This window comes from Notamacropus eugenii, chromosome 5, assembly GCF_028372415.1.
Source record: "Notamacropus eugenii isolate mMacEug1 chromosome 5, mMacEug1.pri_v2, whole genome shotgun sequence".
In the NCBI taxonomy this organism is placed as follows: domain Eukaryota; kingdom Metazoa; phylum Chordata; class Mammalia; order Diprotodontia; family Macropodidae; genus Notamacropus; species Notamacropus eugenii.
The window spans coordinates 256,895,581-256,915,153 of record NC_092876.1 but is presented as its reverse complement, the minus strand read 5'-3'; the positions used below and the strand labels follow the sequence as shown (position 1 = coordinate 256,915,153).

The window sequence follows — 19,573 nt, the reverse complement described above, 5'->3', positions numbered from 1 at the left end:
CTACTTACTAGCTATGTGACCACAGGTAATTCCCTTAATTCCTCTGAGCCCCAGTTTCCAATCTGTAAAGTGGGGATAATAATATCTACAGTAGGGTTATTGTCATGTTCAAGTGAAAATATGAAGTGCAGACCTTTAAGCACTATAGCTGTGTGTGTGTGTGTGTGTGTGTGTTCATCCTTTGTTGCCAAAGAAGACCATGCCATCAGAAATAATGGCATGACTTGCACTTGACTTTGTTTTGAGTGAGGGAGTGCTGTGCAGGTCACTAGCCTCACTTCTCCTCCAGAGCCATCTGTATCCAGTGACCAGATATTCATCAGAAAGAGGCAATTGAGGTTAAGTGACTTATCCAAGGTCACACAGCTAGTGAGTGTCAAGTGTCTGAGGTGAGATTTGAACTCAGGTCCTCCTGACTCCTGCACTGTTGCTCTATCCACTGCACTACCTAGCTGCCCCAAGCACTATAGCTACTATTATTATGAAAGACCAACAGAATGAGGTACTACATTTACAAATACCTGCCAGTGGAGATACTGACTCAGTTACAGTAACTGCAACTATATTGTCTCTGCAACACAAAACATCATGAATTCAATCCATTTTTTAAAAAATGAATGGCCCGACCTGATTTGATCAATTACAAAATATGAATGAGCCAAGAAAAATTATAAATCTTTAAGGGAAGCATCTCTCCAAGATTTTAAACTACAGGTTAAGGTGCTGACCTGGCAAAGATTTCACATTTGTAGTCTTTCCCAATGAATCCCAGGTCCAGTCCCTGTCCCTTAAGAACCCTTTATCACCTGAACTGATTCTTTATGCTCCTTCCTACAACAAAGCAAACCTCCTGTTGCAGCCCTCTGGAATTCATCTCTCAGAAATACTATCAGCTTAAATTTGGCATCAGGAAATAAACTTACATGTTTGGCAATTATATCCTTGTTGTTATCAAGTTGAGCAACATCATAGAGAATAACGGCACAGCGTGATTGCAACTCAGGCTCATCTGAGAGCAGCAAGTTAATGAGCACTGGAATGCCTCCTGCCTCGACCAACGCCCTGCAAATAGACTTGTGGATAGAGATGTTGCTCAGGAGCCCTGTGGTTTTACACTTCAGTTGCATTTTGTTACTCTTTAGCAATTGGATTAAGGCAGAAATGGTTCCTAGAAGGAGTCAGAAATGAGACAATTATATGTAAAGCACTTTGCAAACTTTGAAGGGATATGTAAATGTCATTTATTATTATGAAGAAGTCAAGAGGAAATTCAAATCATTACTAGGAATTCAAAGTCCATTTTCCTGACATAATTTAAAGCACAAATAATTGCAAAATAAATATAAGCTATTAGTGATGGCATAAAGCTAATTTATAATCCATACCACAGTAAAATCTCATTCACCCATCATTGTCAGGGAATTTGCAGTTTCACAGAAAGGAATTTTTCAGATAACTGAAGCTTCCATATACAGCAAAACTTTTAAACATTTTAACTTTTGTGATGGAAGCCTTTCTAAGACATATTACATACTTCTTTTGCCTTTTAAAACTAAACATACTCATCATAATTTAACCTTTCCTTGGTGCCTCACTATCATTGTTATAAGCATAACTATTTCATTGTTGGATATGTAATATTGCTATGCCTTCAGAAGTTGTTGAAGAATACAGGGCTGACTAATTGCCCCTCTACAAAATGGGCCCAGGCTTCTTAGAGGAATTACATTTTAGCCCATATCATTATCACTATCACTATCACACAAATGCTCTGTCTTGCTTTGGAGCATAATGTCTGTGTGTGGAAATTTCTGTACATCCATACCTAGGAGTTTGCTTAAAATAAGGATACAGAGTAAATAGACTTTTTCTAAGGATCAGCAGGCACATTCCAGTTATGCAATGATGTGAACTTTTCTGTCTATACTGGATCCCCTAATAATGTCTAGACTTTTATTTCTTCCTGTTTCCTGACCCCTATTACTTGAACAATGTTTCTACTTCTATTCTTCTATAAAGTCTGGATCTCTAGAAAAGAACTCTTATGTAGAATAGCACTCACTTTTTGCTCTTTCTCTTCAGTTTGGCTTGAGTTACATATTCCCTTCCAACTCTAAATCACTGACCCCAGTATATTTATTTTGCTCTATGCTACATGTTCCCCCTTAGCGACCTTATCTGGTACCTGGCCTTGACTTCTTTTGCCAAGTCTTGCAGCTATTCAGGATAACTTATCTAGACATTGGATTAAATGACTCCTGAGGTCCCTTCCAACCCTCACATTCTGTGATTCAGTGCTGATGTGTTTGAATAATTCTCAAATCTGCTTTTGATAATTCTTCTGCCTCCTCGCATTATCGAGCTTGTAAATTGTCATTTCCTACTGCTTATATGATGCCTGCCTCCGTGTTTATCTTCATTTCTACTCCTGACCAGCTGTAGCTAGGAAACCAGGTTATCCCAGAATGTTGGAGCTGGAAAGGATCTTAGAGACTTTCTCATCCAAGACTCTCATTTTCTAAGGGAAGAAACTGAAACCTACACACACACACACACACACACACACACACACACACACACACACACACACAAAACCAAAGTGATTTGCCTAAGCAACAGAGTACTAAAATCTTTTGAAATGGAAGGGACTTTCATGAGTCATCTGAGTCCAACTCCTTTATATACAGGAATTTAGGAAAATTAGGCCAAGAGTAGTGAAATGTTTTGCCCAAGATTGAATTGTGAATTGTGTGTAACATTTGAATTCTGATTGAAATGAAAGGATTATGTGTTACAGGACTTCTCTTACAGAGAAGAGATGAAGCTGGGAAAGAAACTGACTATAGAATGAGAATGAGTTCATGGTCTTTATGACAGAAACTTTGATGGCTCAGATATTTTTTTTTCCACAAACTCAGAATTTTAGAGTTAAAAGAAACCTTGGAGAGCACATAGTCAAAATACCTCAAAGGGCTCCTAGCCAACCAATACCTCCAATAATATCTGTGACAAATGATTATCCAGCCTATGCTTGATGATTTCTAGTGTATTAGAGGCCACTCTTATAAGGTAGTCCATTCCACATTTGGAAAATTGCAATTATGTGTGTGTGTGTGTGTGTGTGTGTGTTTTCATAGTTTACTTTTCCCTCAATTACATGTAAATACAATTTTTAACATTTGTTCCATTTTTTTAAGTTCTGAATTCCAAATCCTATCCCTTCTTCCCTCTTCTATCCCTTTTCTGAGATAGTAAGCAATCTGATATAGGTTAAACATGTGTGATCATGTAAAATATTTCCTTATTAGTTATTTTGTGCAATAAAACTCAAACAGCAATAAAGAGAAAAAATAGTGTGTTTCAGTCTGTATTCAGACAACCTCAATTCTCTCTGGAGGCAGAAAGCATTTTCATCATGAGTTCTTTGGGATTATTTTGAGTCATTGTATTGCTCAGAATAGCTAAGTTATTCAGAGTTGTTCCTCATAAAATATTATTGTTACTGTATACAGTGTTCTGGTTCTGCTCAATTTGCTTTGTATCTGTTCATTTAAGTCTTTCCAGGTTTTTTCTAAAATCTCTTGCTTATCATTTCTTATAGCACAATAATATTCCATTACAATCAAATACCATAACTTGTTCAGTCATTCCCCAGTTGATAGGCATTTCCCTTAATTTCTAATTCTTTACCAACACAAAAAGAGCTAATATATGTTTGTATGTATAAGTTCTTTTTCTTTCTTTTTCTTTTTAAATCTCTTTGGGATACAGACCTAATATTGGTATTGCTGGGTCAAAGGGTATGAATGGCTTTGTAGCCCTTTGGTCTTTTTTACAAATTGCTCTCCAGAATGGTTGGATCAGTACACAACTACAACAGTACATCAGTGACTCAATTTTCCCACATCCCCTCCATTTATCATTTTTCTTTTCTGTCATATTAGCCAATCCGATAGGTGTGATGTAGTACCTCAGAGTTGTTTTAATTTACATTCTCCAATAGTGATTTATATCATTTTCACATGACTATAGATAGCTTTGATTTCTTTGTCTCTTCGTATCTTTATTTCATATCTGAACTGCCTGTTCATATCTTTTGATCATTTATCATTTGGAGAATGACTTGTATTCTTATAAATTTGACTCAGTTCTCTATATATTTGAGAAATGAGGTCTTTATCAGAGATACTTACTGAAAATTTTTTCCCCAGTTTTCTGCTTTCAAAAGTTGTAATTGTTATAAATTATTTTTTCTTATATTGAGCCAGAATGAATCTTTCTGTAACTTCTACCCTTTGCTTCTTGTTCTGACCTCTGGGTCAGAACAAAAGAAACCCAGTCCTTCTTCCATCAAATACTGAAGACTCTTCTGTGATATACTCTCCAAATCTTCACTGCACTGAGCTAAACATCCTTAGTTTTCTCAATTGACCTTCATATGTCATAGTTGCCCTTTCCCTCACTATTCTGGTCACCCTTTTTTGGATGGACTATATTATCATTTGCGAAATATGGCACCCAGGACTAAATACAATATTATGCATGCGGTTTGATCAGAGTAGAATACATTGAAACTTTCATCTCCTTGTGGCTTAGTGTGGTCAAGGATATCAGCTGTTTTGGTTGCCTTATACTTCTGGTCATTTATTTTGATGTTTGCAGTCTTATAAAACCCCCAGATCTTTCTTTTATCACTCAGTTTTCTAACCAAGACTCTCTATTCTGTACTTCTGAAATTGATTTTTAAACCCATGTGGAACTTTATATTTATCTCCATTAAATTTCATCTTAAGTAGATTTAGCCCATCCTTCTAACCTGTCAAGATCTTTTTAGGATCCTAACTATGTCATCCATTGTCATCTGATTTACGAATTTCATGTCATAACCAAATCTATATAGCATGCCATCTAGTCCTTCATTTATTAAAATGTTGTGTAGTATAGGAACAAGGACAGATTCCTGAAACGCTCTACTAGACATCTCCCAACAAATGACATTAATGACTATTCTTTAGGATTAGTCATTGAATCAGTTCTGAATCTGAGTATACTTTTAACTCATTTGTATCTCCTCTCCTTGTATACAAGGATAGTACAAGAGCCTTTGGTCAAATTAAGATATCTTGAAATCTAGGTATACTATGTCTGTAGTTTTCTCCCTCATCTACTAGTTTAGTAAAACTGTCAAAAGAGGATAGGAAGTTAGTCTGGCAGACCTGATCTTCATGTAGCCATGCTGATTCTTAGCGATCATTACTTTCCTCTCTCATTGTGCACAAAACAGCTTTTTATCATCAGTTCTAGGATTTTGCTAGAAATCAAAGTCAAATTCATTGGTCTATAGTTTATAAACTCCACCGTCTTTAAAAAAAAAAAAACAACAAATTTGTGACATGTTCCCTTCTTCAGTTCTGCAGCATCTCTCCCATTTTTCATGACCTTTCAAAGATCACCAAAAGTGGCTCAATAATCATTTCCACTTCCTTTTTTTTCAATACCTTACTATGCACTTCTTTGGGATCTGTTGATTTGAACTTTCTGAGTGCCTCTAGGTGCTTTCTTCCCTTCCTCTCACTCAGCTTAGCTTACAACTCTCTCTTGTTATCCATATTTGATCATCCCATCCATCTCATTCAGAAGCCTTACCTGTTATTTCATCTTCCTTCTGCCCCTAACATAAATTAACAGGCAAAGCTCAGCTCATTCTGTGTTTTTATGCTACGAAGATTATCCTTCCCAGAAAGGGTTATTCTTTTACATCCATCCTCTACTATCTGTTCTTGCTTTCACTTTCTATGTGTCTTTTAAGGGTCTCAACTGTTCAGTGAATTTTCTGTGAATGCCACATTAATTCCTGTACATAGCTCCCCATTTTCTTTGTCAGAATTTTTTCTCTGTCTTCAAAATTTCATTTTTGAGTGCTTCATTTTCTTCTTCAGGTTATGTACCCAGAAGAATTTTATTCTGTGTATTCTTTTCTGTGCTTTCTCTGAACTCTGAACTCAGTTTTCCAAAACTGAAGATTCATATTAGAAAAATCTCACTTTCTTTGTCTTCTACCACAAATTTTAAGATGGAGTGCTCACTTGCCCCTAAGGTTACCATAATTTCAACTTGGGCAACCAGTTCTTTCTTGTTAGTTAAAATTGGTTCCAAAGTGGCTTTCACCAAAGAGGCAGTTTCAATGGGTGTCTAGATACTCCATTAATACTGTATTATGAATCCATGTCAGGTTTGGTTCCCAACTTGTATATCCTGGTCCCTATGTCAAAAAGTCTGAATTATACTCCTATGAAAATATTTTCTATTTTTCCCTCCAATAAAACACTTTCCACTGTGCTTTCCCATTTCAGTTCCTGGGTTTGCTCACTTGCATGTATTTTCTTCATATATAATTTTACTTTGCTGCTGCTGCCACCACCATCACCTCCTCCTTTTTTTAAAATACATATTCCATTCCTTTTGAATAGCATATATACCTCTCCAAAGTCATTATCCAGTCATGAGTCCCATCCAACATGTCTTGATATCTATTACTTCAGAATTTCTCCATTTCTTTTCTATCCTCATTTGTATTTAGACATAAATACTGGTCCCTTTCTTAGATATTGTCCTTGTGGATTATTCATCTTTTCTGCAATATCCCCCTTTATATTGTACCTGCTACTCTCTATGGTATCACATTTTGCAGATAATTGTGAGCAATTTTCTTTTATCTTCCATTTTGACTTTTAGACCATATGAATTAGATTAGAAAGAATTCAGATTATGTGTGTGTGTGTGTGTGTATATATATATATATATATATATATATATATATATATTTCACTGGCCCTTGTTAAGTGCATGCCATCATGACCAAGAAACGATTTTTCCCATATTTTAAGCCTGTATCCAGAAATCTAAATTCCATTGCCTCTTACTTTCCTCCCCATCCAGCCCCAATTATTTCTGGCTTCCTGACTGTGTTCTCAATGGGTGATCTTGACAAAGGTGTGACCTCTGGATAAGTGGAGCATTTCTGTATTAAAGTATTCAAAATGTATTGGTTGTAAGATGAGATTTTTAAGCTAAAATGATTATTTTTAGGGCCAGCATTATATTATTCTCAAAATGACACTTTTCTAATGTAATCTTATTTCAAATCTCTTATTTGTCTATAATAGTCCTAAAGGAAATCTTTCCTTTTAACCTAACCCATATATTTTCTCCCTTTTTTGTAACTTCTTATATAATTTTTACATTGCCTAAAAAGTTTAAGTAATGTGGGCATTTTGCAATATTATATTTTTCTCTCTACTAAAAAGGCAGGAAGATAGCCACTCATTTAGCACATGTGTACTAAACAATTCTAATTATGCTAGACCCAAGGTTAAATTTGGACCTGCTAAAGTAATGCAGTTAAATTTGGGAGATGAAGGTTGGCCTATCTAGAACCATCTTGAGAATTTTGGTCCACTCTGGAAGTGGGACCAGGGAATTTTAGAACAAATCATACCAAAGGGTTCCTGTACCACTAGGTAAGTTTTCCAAAACAAACAGGAAAGGATTTTTGGACTTTCAGAGCCACCAACTTACTCTTCTTCTTTCCAATTTGGGGTCCAACAGTAATTCTCTCTGTAGCTTCTTTAATAAGTGGTCATCCAGACTCTTCTTGATGACTTCCAGTGATGGGGAAATCATCTGACCTCTTTCCAAGGTAGCTTATTCCACTTGTGGGCAGTTCTAAGAAATTCTTCCTCATGTAGCGATGCTCTGACCTTAGTCTTCCAGGACAAGACTAGCTATATTCTCATAATTTCAAGGGTTATCCCTGAGAATTTGGGAGTTATTCTTCTCTAATGCTCTCAGCTTGAATTTCCAATCTGGCATGACCCCCACTATTAGCCACCATGATTAATGTCTCATTTTTATTTAATCACAACTTTTAAATTAAATAGCTTTTAAAAAGAGAAATTTATTGTGAAGTTATAATAAGAGATGTTAGTAACCATTTCCTCCTAAAACCTGGGAAGAAACTCTTCTCTACACAACCTCAGACTCTGATAAGAGTGGGCTTAAAATTAATGGTGTTTCAAATACTGTTCATCCCATCAAGTTCAATGTGGAATAGTTGATGAATGATAAGTCTGAATCTCTGCTACTGCTAGGTTGAATTAAGCCAGTCTCTTGGAACTTTGCTCCTTACTCTCTGGTTTCTGACAAATACCAGTATGTATTCCAGCTCCTGGATTTCTGGTGACTTACTTAACTGACCTTTCAAAGCTCACAAGCTCATAGCCATGTCTAATTCCCTTCACCTAAACACATGAAAACAATAAACACAACAGAGAGAAATCACAGCAGAGCTGCACATTCTTGGTTTCATTCCAGCTCCAGGTGAGAGATGGCCTAAGGCCCTTCACTCACTCTGAGGACCACAGTAGTTCATCCTCCTCCTTTAGGGCCAATCAGGCTTAGAAAAAACTAGAACCAAGAATTTTGCCCTGGCTATCAAATGCCTTTTGAATGTGTTCCTCTTCCAGCCATACAGCTAATCAACAGTCCATCTCCTGATGGTGTGGTTAACAGACTGGAACTAGTGACAGAATTATCTGCACATGCTCCAAACTGGGGAGTAGGATACTTCCATTACACAATATAATGGCTTTCCACAAGAAGGCTCCTTAGGCTCTTCCCACACCCTGACCTCTGTTCATTATTCTCAAGTCAAAACTAAACTGCCTTTCTGTAGCTTCCTCCTCTTACTTCTAGTTCTGCAAATAGATGAAGTTTAACCCCTCTTTTTCATGACATTTGTCCACATACTTGAAGACTACTCTCTTTCCCTCATAAGCTTTCTTTTCTTCAGGCTAAACTTGTTTAACTCCTTGAGTCAATTCTTGTATGTCATAATATTCATGCATCATCCTGGTCATCCACCTCTGTCTGTGTGCCCTTCAGTTTATCAATATTCTATTAATTGTGACATTCAGAATTGAATGCAATATTCCAGATATGACTTGTGTAGCACAAAATGCAGTGAGACTACCAACCCCTTGTTTTGGACAATATACTTTCTTAATGTAGCCTAAGTCCACAGTTTACCCCCATCCTATTCCTGTGAAACTGGCTCTTTGATTCCAAGCACATGACTTTACATTTATATAAAATTGATCATCAGTCCATCACTTTAACGAGTCTACATATTTTTGAAAGACCAATTTTCCCCTGAGGTATTATACTCAGTTTTGCTGGGTAGGTGATTCTTGGTTTTAGTCCTAGTTCCTTTGACTTCTGGAATATCCTATTCCATGCCCTTCAATCCCTTAATGTAGAAGCTTCTAGATCTTGTGTTATCCTGATTGTATTTCCACAATACTTGAATTGTTTCTTTCTAGCTGCTTGCAATATTTTCTCCTTGACCTGGGAACTCTGGAATTTGGCCACAATGTTCCTAGGAGTTTCTCTTTTTGGATCTCTTTCAGGTGGTGTTCTGTGGATTCCTTGAATATTTATTTTGCCCTCTGGTTCTAGAATCTCAGGGCAGTTTTCCTTGATAATTTCATGAAAGATGATGTCTAGGCTCTTTTTTTGATCATGGCTTTCAGGTAGTCCCATAATTTTTAAATTGTCTCTCCTGGATCTATTTTCCAGGTCAGTTGTTTTTCCAATGAGATATTTCACATTATCTTCCATTTTCTCATTCTTTTGGTTTTGTTTTGTGATTTCTTGGTTTCTCATAAAGTCATTAGCCTCCATCTGTTCCATTCTAGTTTTGAAAGAACTATTTTCTTCAGTGAGCTTTTGAATCTCCATTTCCATTTGGCTAATTCTGCTTTTGAGAGCATTCTTCTCCTCATTGGCTTTTTGAACCTCTTTTGCCAATTGAGTTAGCCTATTTTTCAAGGTGTTATTTTCTTCAGCATTTTTTTGGGTCTCCTTTAGCAGGGTGCTGACCTGCTGTTCATGCTTTGACTGCATGTCTCTCATTTCTCTTCCCAGCTTTTCTTCCACCTCTCTAACTTGATTTTCAAAATTCTTTTTGAGCTCTTCCATGGCCTGAGCCCATTGAGTGGTCTGGGATACAGAAGCCTTGACTTCTGTGTCTTTGCCTGATGGTAAGCATTGTTCTTCGTCATCAGAAAGGAAGGGAGGAAATGCCTGTTCACCAAGAAAGTAACCTTCTATAGTCTTATTTCTTTTCCCTTTTCTGGGCATTTTCCCAGCCAGTGACTTGACCTCTGAATATTCTCCTCACACCCATCTCGCCTCCTGATCCTCCCAGCCAGTGCTTGGGGTCTGAGATTCAAATGCTGCTTCCCAGTCTCAGGGCTTCCGCGGGGGCGGGGCTGCTATTCAGTGTGAGATTAAGTTCAGGTGCTCAGGTGGAGGCAGGGCCGCCTCTCAGGCTCAGTTCCCTCAGGGGGTTTATGCAGAGACCTTCAACAATGGATCCAGGCTCCTGCCTGCTTGGGGAGCCCTGGTCTGCTGCTGCCTCAGCTGCTGCCTCAGCTGCTGCCTCCCGAGGGGGCCTGAGTTATGGGGGCACCCCACTCCCCTCTCGACCAGCCAAAGAGACCCTCTCACCGACCCCCGTCACCTGTGGGTGGAGGGACCCGCGCGGCCGCTGGAGATCCAGTCCCTGAAGCCTGCTTGGGTCTGTTCCTCTCGGTGCCGCAGGCACAGCAGGGCTGTGCTCAGCTCCCAGTCCCAGCGCCCATCCGCGGCGTGAAGGACCTTTTGCGAGAAGTTTGCAGGTCCCTCTGGAACAGAAATCTCCTTTGCTTCACTGTTCTGTGGCCTCTACTGCTCCAGAATTCGCCGTGAGTTCCTTTTTACAGATGTTCTATGGGTTGTGGGTTCGGAGCTATGTGTATGTGCGTCTTTCTACTCCGCCATCTTGGCTCTGCCCCTGAGTGTACATATTTTTGGATCCTGTCTCATCCAGTGTCTTAGATCTCCCTTAGCCAAGCCATTGTTTAAAATGTTGAATAACTCATGGCCAAGGACAAATCCTTGAGGATCATTGCAGACCTCCCAAGGAACTGACATCTATCAATTAATGACATTTTTTGGGTCTGGCAGTTTAACAAGTGCCAATTCCATTTAATTATCCTGTTGGCTACTCTACATCAATTCCTCTCGTATACCACTTGTCAATGGTGCAATAACGGTCCCAATAGCTAAAAGTGTTCAAACAGAGGTTGGATACTAATTTATTATGTATGTAATAGAAGTTGTTCCTATATTAGACAGTTGGGAAGCTAGGTGGTACAGTGGATAGAGCACCAGGCTTGAAATCAAGAAGACCTGAATTAAAATTCAACCTCAGATACTTGTTAGCTGTGTGACCCTGGGCAGGTCACCTAACCTCTGCCTGTTTCTTCATCTGTAAAATGGGAAAATAGTAATAATAGCAATTAACCTCCTCAAAAAGTGAAGACTGAATGAAATAATAATTGTAAAGTACTTAGCATAGTTCCTGGCATATACTAAGTGCTATACAAGTACTAGTTATTACTATTACTAGTTAAGATAGGTAGAAAATTCCAATTCCCTTCCCAAAGTAATATTTTATGCTAAAAAGTGAGCCTAGAAATAGAGGGGAAACACATTGGGGCATAGATATTAGATAACTATTAACTGAAACTAATTTGTTGCATTAAAATAAATGTCATAATAAGTCAATTTTATGTGTTGAAAAAAATATGTGAAATTCCACAGAAATTGAATCAGTATGATTCCAAGAGATTACACTTCTTCCAAAGTGAAAAAGAAGATAACATTTACTTTAAGTATTCCCTTTTTCCAAATAGTTAGGCAACAATTAAGCTCTTTTAATGAAGTTAACTTAGCTATAAAGTAGCACTATATATATTAGTAAATAGTATAATAAAATGAGTTACCAATTTGTTTCTTTTCATCTTACCTGCATCTAAAATACACCTCCAGTAGTTTTCACTTGCTAAGCAAATAACTTCCAAGGACATGACTGCCATCATCTTCCGTTTATAACTTTCAGACTGTAACATTTCTGATGGGAGTTCAACAGAAAAATTATAAAATATGATTCCATAAGATACAACTGTGTGATTAAGGCGTTCTCTACACAGACAAAATGAAGCAGAAAATTGAGGTCACAATCAGCAACTTGTGTATCAATGAGGCTCTTACCTGTACATGTCCCTGCACAAGGTGAACAGATTGACATGGTTTCTGATGTCTAAGGTCTAAGTTATTTAATAGTTCAAAAAGAGGGGGGAAAGTAACCTTTCTATTGAGGAAATTATAATTTTCTTTGGTCTATCATCTAGACTGATATTCCAAATGGCTCAAATTCATAAGAACACTATTCATCTCTCCAATTTACTTGATAAGATAGAGTTCAATGAACAGTCAAAACTATATTATTGTCAATGAATGTTTGTTCACTATGCTTGGAATTTGTTGTCTATTGTTGATAAGATACTTTCTCTACCCTTAAGAAACTCATGATTCAAAAATGAAAATAATATATAGCAATATATGCTTCTAATCAGTTCTCAAAGTGAGAGCAAAGAAGTAGCAGCATGATTTCTGTTTTCCTTCCTCCATCCCTACCAGTCTTCACCCTGTAATGTTAATCAGAGAGTTAAAGATCTCCACCCATTAATGGGGCTGCCCATCAAGGAAAACTTGATTAGGGGAGGCCTACACCTTTTGTTAATTTCTAATGCACTGGTTCTCAAGGGTTGTGATACCCTCTGGCTCTGAAAAATGTATATTCTGAGGTGAGGTTTTACTTTGGGGCCTACTCATTGGAAGTGTTTGTTTGGCCTGATGTGACTCTGGGCAGCCACTAAGCAGCCCCCCTGGCTTTGAAAACCTAGATGTTGGTGCTTCCCTTTCTAATAACTATATATGTATGGTCAGATAGTTATCTGTCTGTTAATCTGTCTGACAGTTGGAAGCCCTGTCTGTTGGTTGATTTTTGTTTCTCGGTATGTATTTTCTCTGAAGTTAAGGGTGGTGACTTTTCCCCCTGAATTAAGTGAATCATACATGTGCTTCATTAAAGTGATTGTTGACCCCTCAAAAGTTGCTTTCCTTTTAGAAAAGCAGATCTTAGAACCTGTACAGCAGCACCCTCTTCTGTGTATGTTGGGGTTCTTGCTTTTACACACCCTCACTCTTCTTTAATGATAATCCATGTCTGATTCCTCCAAAACCATTTGACTCCATTAAAACCAAACTTCTCCTGGATGCCATCCTTAACTCCATCACTGATCAGTCTTTTAAGTACTATTCATTGTGAGTGTTCACTCTCAAGGAGTAGAAATTCTTTAGGGCTGTTCCAGTAGAAGCAGGCTTTAGGCAGTTGTGAAACTTGCATTGTCACTTTTTGTCCATTTTCTGTTTCTCTTGGTTACAAGACTAGAGGTCAAAGGTCCCTTCCAGACTCAAATCTATGGTCCTATGGTGGTGGACATTGACAGGCATCTCAAACTCAATATGTCTAAAATGCTGCTCATAATTCTCCCCCAAATCCAACAAACTGGCAAAGAATGCCTAAGATGGGAATTGTCAATAAAAAGAGAGGCTGCAGGAAACAGGTACAGAAATGTTGGAGCTATGAATTGGTTCAGTCATACTGGAAAGCAATTTACAGTCATTCTAAAAGAGTAACTAATATGTCCACAGACTTTGGAGTTAAATGGTTTTAAAAATACATATATGTGTGTGTGTAAAAATATATACATGCATAGGGAGAGAAATGAAAGTGATATAAAAAATATTAATTTTTTAAATGTTAAATAACACATGTAGTTCATTTGTAGGCCATATTTCAGAGTGCTAATCATTAAAGTGGATAACAATTTCAAAATTTATTTGAAAAGAAAATATTTCTACTTACCTACCAAGGTTTTCCATACTGGGAGTTCAGGGACATTTAATTCTATAATATGCTTCAAAACTTCTGTGTGAAAGTTTAGTACTGACAAATGAATTATATTATTTCCTTTACTATCCGTTTTTTTCCAATTAGCCCCATGAGAAAACAAATAATGGAGAGTGTCCAGTGCTCCAGATGTGGCTGCAAGTAGTAGTGGGGTACACTGATTCCTGAAAAACACAGGAACATACTGCAAGAATATGGCATAATTGGGTACTAAATGTTAATCAAGTTTGCTTTTTCATTTAAGTAATCTGATTCAAAGTGATATTTATATGAAATGAAAGTGATCAAAATGTTAGTTCAAATAGTTTTAGATATTGTCTAAAGTGCAGTACTGTGTGTTCATCACAATGCCTAAGCCTCATTCTTCTCCTTCTGGCTTCCTCAAGCAATTGCATCCTGCCAACACAGAACTCTCCCTCAGTCTGCTATGACTGTTCTTCTGTCTACGAACATGTTCTTTCCTTCTTTCTTATTAGTTATTATTATTATTACCTCTTTTACCTCTACTTGTCCTATTTACCCCACTCAACCTCTCACTTCAACCCAGTTCCATGTCACCCATGACTCTCAATCACCTCCTGGGACTTACAAAAATTCTATTCTATTCTATTCTGGGAAATTCTTTTTCTCTAAGTCCAACTCATCTCCTACATCTACCTCCTTCAACAATATCATGTCACTAACTGACTTTTGTGGACACCTAACCTTTTCCTTTGCCCCCTAATACAATGCTAAAAGAAGACAGATTGTTCTTTTTGTACCACCAAGCTCACTTTTGCTCCTCTGATCATTCTATTTCTACCATACTTCGTTTCCTCATTTGAAGTTCCTGTCAATGAGTTATATCACATTTTCGAAATCCTCTACTACTGTCATTATGTACTGCCCTCTTTGACCCTCTTCTACATTCTTCAGTGACTTTAGAACCTGACTTAAGGTGTATATTTATATTATTCCATTCCGTCTCATTATGCTCAGCAAATTATCTTGTTCACATTAGTCATTTGACACCTTTGCTGTTTCCTGACCTCTTTGGTTCCATCTGTAATACTCCACATCAGAAACATACCAGCAAAGCAATGCCCTTGACCTCAAGTGTTCTGTCTCTCATATCTCAAATTTGATAATTCCTCTTTTCTACCACAACACCAATACCTCTCCAACTAGGCAAGACTCATTGAACTAGCTTTTTACCATCACCTTTGACCTCCAGTTAATTAACCTTTCCTGTTTACTTAGTCTGTTAGTTATATCTAGTCCTTAAGACCACAAGTGACTATATGTTGTAGTGAGTAATTTCAATATACTAGACTGTCTTAAACAGTCCCCTTAAACTTGCCCTGTTCATTTTTTTTTACATATCTATTTCTAGGAACACAGCTGTGTTGATATATAAAGTCAAGGAGATATGCCAACTTGGCCCACTGTAAAGTCGTAGTATCTCATATGAACTGGGCTCTCACAATTGCTCTGCAATCTTATATCCATTTCTTGTTATTTAACAGGATACTCATAACAGCTATTCAAAATCCTCTCCATTTTATTCATGCAACAAATTACCTCTTATTTAAATGGTGCTGTACTAAATGCTGTGAGATGTGTGTGTGTGTGTGTGTGTGTGGTTTAGACATGGTAGTGCCCTGAATGCCCTTACAATCTCTGAAAGGAGATAAAATGCACACACAAAACTAATAATGTTGTTTTGATTAATTTTACCTATTGTTTAATATTTTTTCTTCTACCTAACCTGTCTTACCTTCTTCAAATAAATAGATCTTACCAACCCATAAGTCTTCATTCTGCCACTATTTCCCTCAATCCTGAGCCAAACTTGCTGTCCTATTTTTACTTCTGCTGTTTGATCCATACCTATCTCTCCCAAGAAACAATGGTTTTAAAGCATAAGAGATAACTTCTGATTAGTGGTCATTATGGAAACATCTGAAGAGATATTTGAATTGGATCTTGAAAAATGGGTCAGACTCAGCACTGATGTACTGTATACTTCTACCATTAGAATTCGTCCCACCCTTTCTTACCTCAGTGTCTTTGTTCTATGCAAGAATTTCCTTTATTTGGAATGAAGGTGAGGGGAATGACATGAGCCAAGGCATGAGGTAGAAAAGCTTGAGGAATGTACAAAAAAGGCTGATCTTTAAGTTTTCTCTCTGAATTAACTTTTTCTTTATACCTTCAAACATACTCAAGAAGCTACTAACAACACCCCCCAAAACTTTCACTTCATTCTGACATTCTAATGAGCTATGTAATCTGATCCTGTCCTTTTCACTGCCAAATTTCTCAAAAGATTGGTTTAAACCTGCTGGCTCTACTGCCTCCCATTCCTGCTAGCTAACTTCAATTCCCAGTGCTTTTCATGATGATCTCCAATGGTCACTTTCTTTCATTTTTCTTTCTGGTTGACCTCTTTGCAGCACTGGATATTGTTAAGTATGTCCTACTTCTAGAAATTTTCTGCTTCCGTCATATCAGAACGGTTATTCCAGTTAGCTTTATCACCACTACAGTGGTTCCCTCCCTGGCTCTTCCTCCTGCTCATGTCGTTTAAAATGTAGAAATTTCTTAACGATCATTCGCCTTCTACCCTTTAATCATTACATTCTCTTTCTTGGAAATTATATTCATTCACATAGCTTCAACTAACAAACTTTTACAAATATTAAGACTTAAATCTTTATTCTTAGCCCTGATCTCTCACTCAAGTCTTATTTCTGCATTTTTGGTTACCTGTTGATCCTTCCCATTGGGATATCTTGCTATCACCTCACAATTAAAATCTCTAAAACAAAAAGTATCACCTTTCTACCAAAATTATCTCTTCTTGACTTTCTTACTAATTCTCCCACCCCAAATGTTCACACAGACTATTTGTGCCTGACCTGTGGCAGATCGTTCCAAGCTCATACTGGTCAGATCAGCCAGAATCAGAATCAGACATTTGACTCTAGCATAGTTATGTCATTTTGGTCCTCTTTGAGAACAAAGGAGAACAACCAACCAATCAACCAACCAACTAATTCTCCTAATCACCTAGTCTGAAAAATTTTTGAGTCATATAAATGTAATATTATCCAAATAAGCTTATAGATACAGTGTAGTAACAGTCAAAATACTCATAGGATGTTTATAGAAGCAAATAAAAGAATTGACCAGATTCAAAGAATAAACAGAAAATAAGAGCTAAGGGTTTTGTTTTTTTTTAATTTTAAAAGGAAGAAGGTAGACCTGTACTATATTATAAAGAGGTAATTATTAAAATTATCTTGTACCATATGAAAAATAGATCAATTGAACCAAATGATTAATTCAGAAGGAGACTCAAACACATGCAATAGATTTGAGTTGGGTAAATCCCAAACCACAAAACAGCATTCAATAAAACTTTTTAAAAGCAGAATTATGATTAAAAATAGGATTAAATCTTCATCTCACACTGTAGAGTGAAGTAAATTCCAAACGAGTCTGTGATCTATTTTTCTAATTAGAAAAAATTAGAAGAATATTGTATGATATACCTATCACCATTGTGGAAAGGAGGAAATTTATTATTTATTCAACAAATAGAAGACATTATAGGAGTCATAATAAATGGATTTAATTATATTAGAATAAAAATTTAATAATAAAAATAGTATAGTCAGAATAAAAAGAAAGTTAAATATTTGCTATACACATTTCTGATTTTTTAAAAAGAAACTCATTTCTAACAAAATGACACAAGGTATGAGTAGGATTTACTTCCCAGTGAATGAATATGAACAGGAACTTCTTAAAAGAAAAATAGCAAGTTATTTATAATCACCTGAAAGTTTATTTATGCTCTTTAATTATCAGGAAAATGTAAATCTAAACAACCCTGAAATGCAATCTTACATCAACCAAATTAGTAAAGATAGTTAAAATCTAGTGTCTATAAAAATATGAAAAATAGGCATACAATTAAACAATTAATAATGAAAATGTGAACTGATGTAATCTTTTTGGAAAGCAATATGATAGAACATACTAAAAGACATATAACTGTTCATATCTTTTGATACAATGATCCCAGTATATAAAGACTACAGTTATAAAATACTATTAGAAGCAAAAAAAATTTTAATTGTAGAAGAATATTCATGCCAATTTTGTTTAAAATAACAAACTACAGGAAGCAAGCTATGAAGTAGTTAGCATGTAAACATGTTGCAGTTTAAGTCATAATAAATGACAAAATATGAACCATACAATGAAATGTGGGAAGACATGAAGTGATGCAAAGTAAAGAAATAAGAGTCAGAACAATATACATACTGACCACAAATGCGTAAAAAGATAGTAATAATATATGGAATAATACACAAAAGAAAAGATTAGAAAAGGATATGGAAGCAAACAGAATATTTTGAATTATTTAGTTACTGTGTCATTTACAGATTGCAAATAAGGAAATTTAGTTTTGTTATAATTTTTCATTTTTGAAAATTTGAATATTAGTTTTTATGAATAGTTATTAACTTCAGGATAGAAAAAAAGAAAATTTAGATATCCAACTCTTCCTTTTCCCTTATCCCTCCTATCATTGATCACTGTCTGATTTCTTTGTAATGTCTCCACTATCTCTTTCTTTTCACTGCTACCATCCTATTACCTCATGGCTGAACTACTGTGTAGCCTGCTAACTCATATCCTTGATTCCAGTTTCTCCTTACTCCAATCTGTCCTACATATGTTGCTAGAGTAATCTTACAGCATCTCTTTTATAATTTCACTCCTGTTTGGAAGCCCCCAGTGGCTCCTGATTGCCTGCAGGCAGGAGCAAACATACATTCAGCCTTTTCAGCTTTATCCTTCCTCTGCTTAGCTGCATCTAAAAGATCCAACTCAAAACCCACTTCCTCTAAGATGCATTTTCTTACAAGCCCAACATATACGGGTCTCTCCCTTTCTGAATCACTACCACATTTATTGTCCATGTCAAGACTTTGGGAAATTAGTCTTATGTGTGCAAACCCAACCTCCTTCATGAATGGATTCTATGAAAACATGATACAAAACAAAATAACTCTGTGGTTAATTCCATATGGGAAATATTATGAATGGAATTGTAAGCAAACTAAGAGTTCTTGCTTTACGGTTACAATATGTAGATTCAAGTCCTGCATCTAATACTCATAATATGTGTGACCTTAGGAAAATCATTTTACTTCCTTTGGTCTTAAGTTTCTTTATGAGGGAGGTTGGATTAAATACCTTTCGGGGTCCCTTCAAAATCCAGAAGTATGATCCTATCAATGACCATTTAATCTGCATCTCAGATAATAGTCTGAACATTATTGCATGAGTTTTTAGCAATATCACAATAGAATTTGTAATCAATTAATGAAGTTTTTGCAAAATGAAAAAGGTTGTAATTATATTATGCAGCATATACTTTTTCTTTGTTACTTAAATTGTTCATGTTCCCTGAGAAGTTCTTCAGAGGACAAGAAACTGGTTCTGTGTTGTTTCTTTTGTGTTTCCCTCACTTGATGGCACAGTGCTATGAATATAGCAGGTGATCAGAAATGTTAATTGCTTGAATGATTGACTAATCTTTCAATTAGTGGGTCAACAGATCTTTCTAAAATGGAAACGTGTGTACAGCAAGTT

The 19,573-nt window shown here is 36.5% G+C and overlaps 1 protein-coding gene across 1 annotated transcript in view; it reads right to left on the bottom strand.

The window, feature by feature from the left end:
• The window catches only part of ANKAR (ankyrin and armadillo repeat containing), a 90,506-nt gene that overhangs the window by 28,381 nt on the left and 42,552 nt on the right, over window positions 1–19,573 (bottom strand). Inside the window, exons 10-12 of the mRNA XM_072612635.1 lie at window positions 13,877–14,085; window positions 11,912–12,016; window positions 924–1,168 (exon numbers count right to left, since the gene is read on the bottom strand). Of these exons, the coding sequence (XP_072468736.1) occupies window positions 924–1,168; window positions 11,912–12,016; window positions 13,877–14,085 (559 nt within the window). The remainder of the gene's footprint in view (window positions 1–923; window positions 1,169–11,911; window positions 12,017–13,876; window positions 14,086–19,573) is intronic.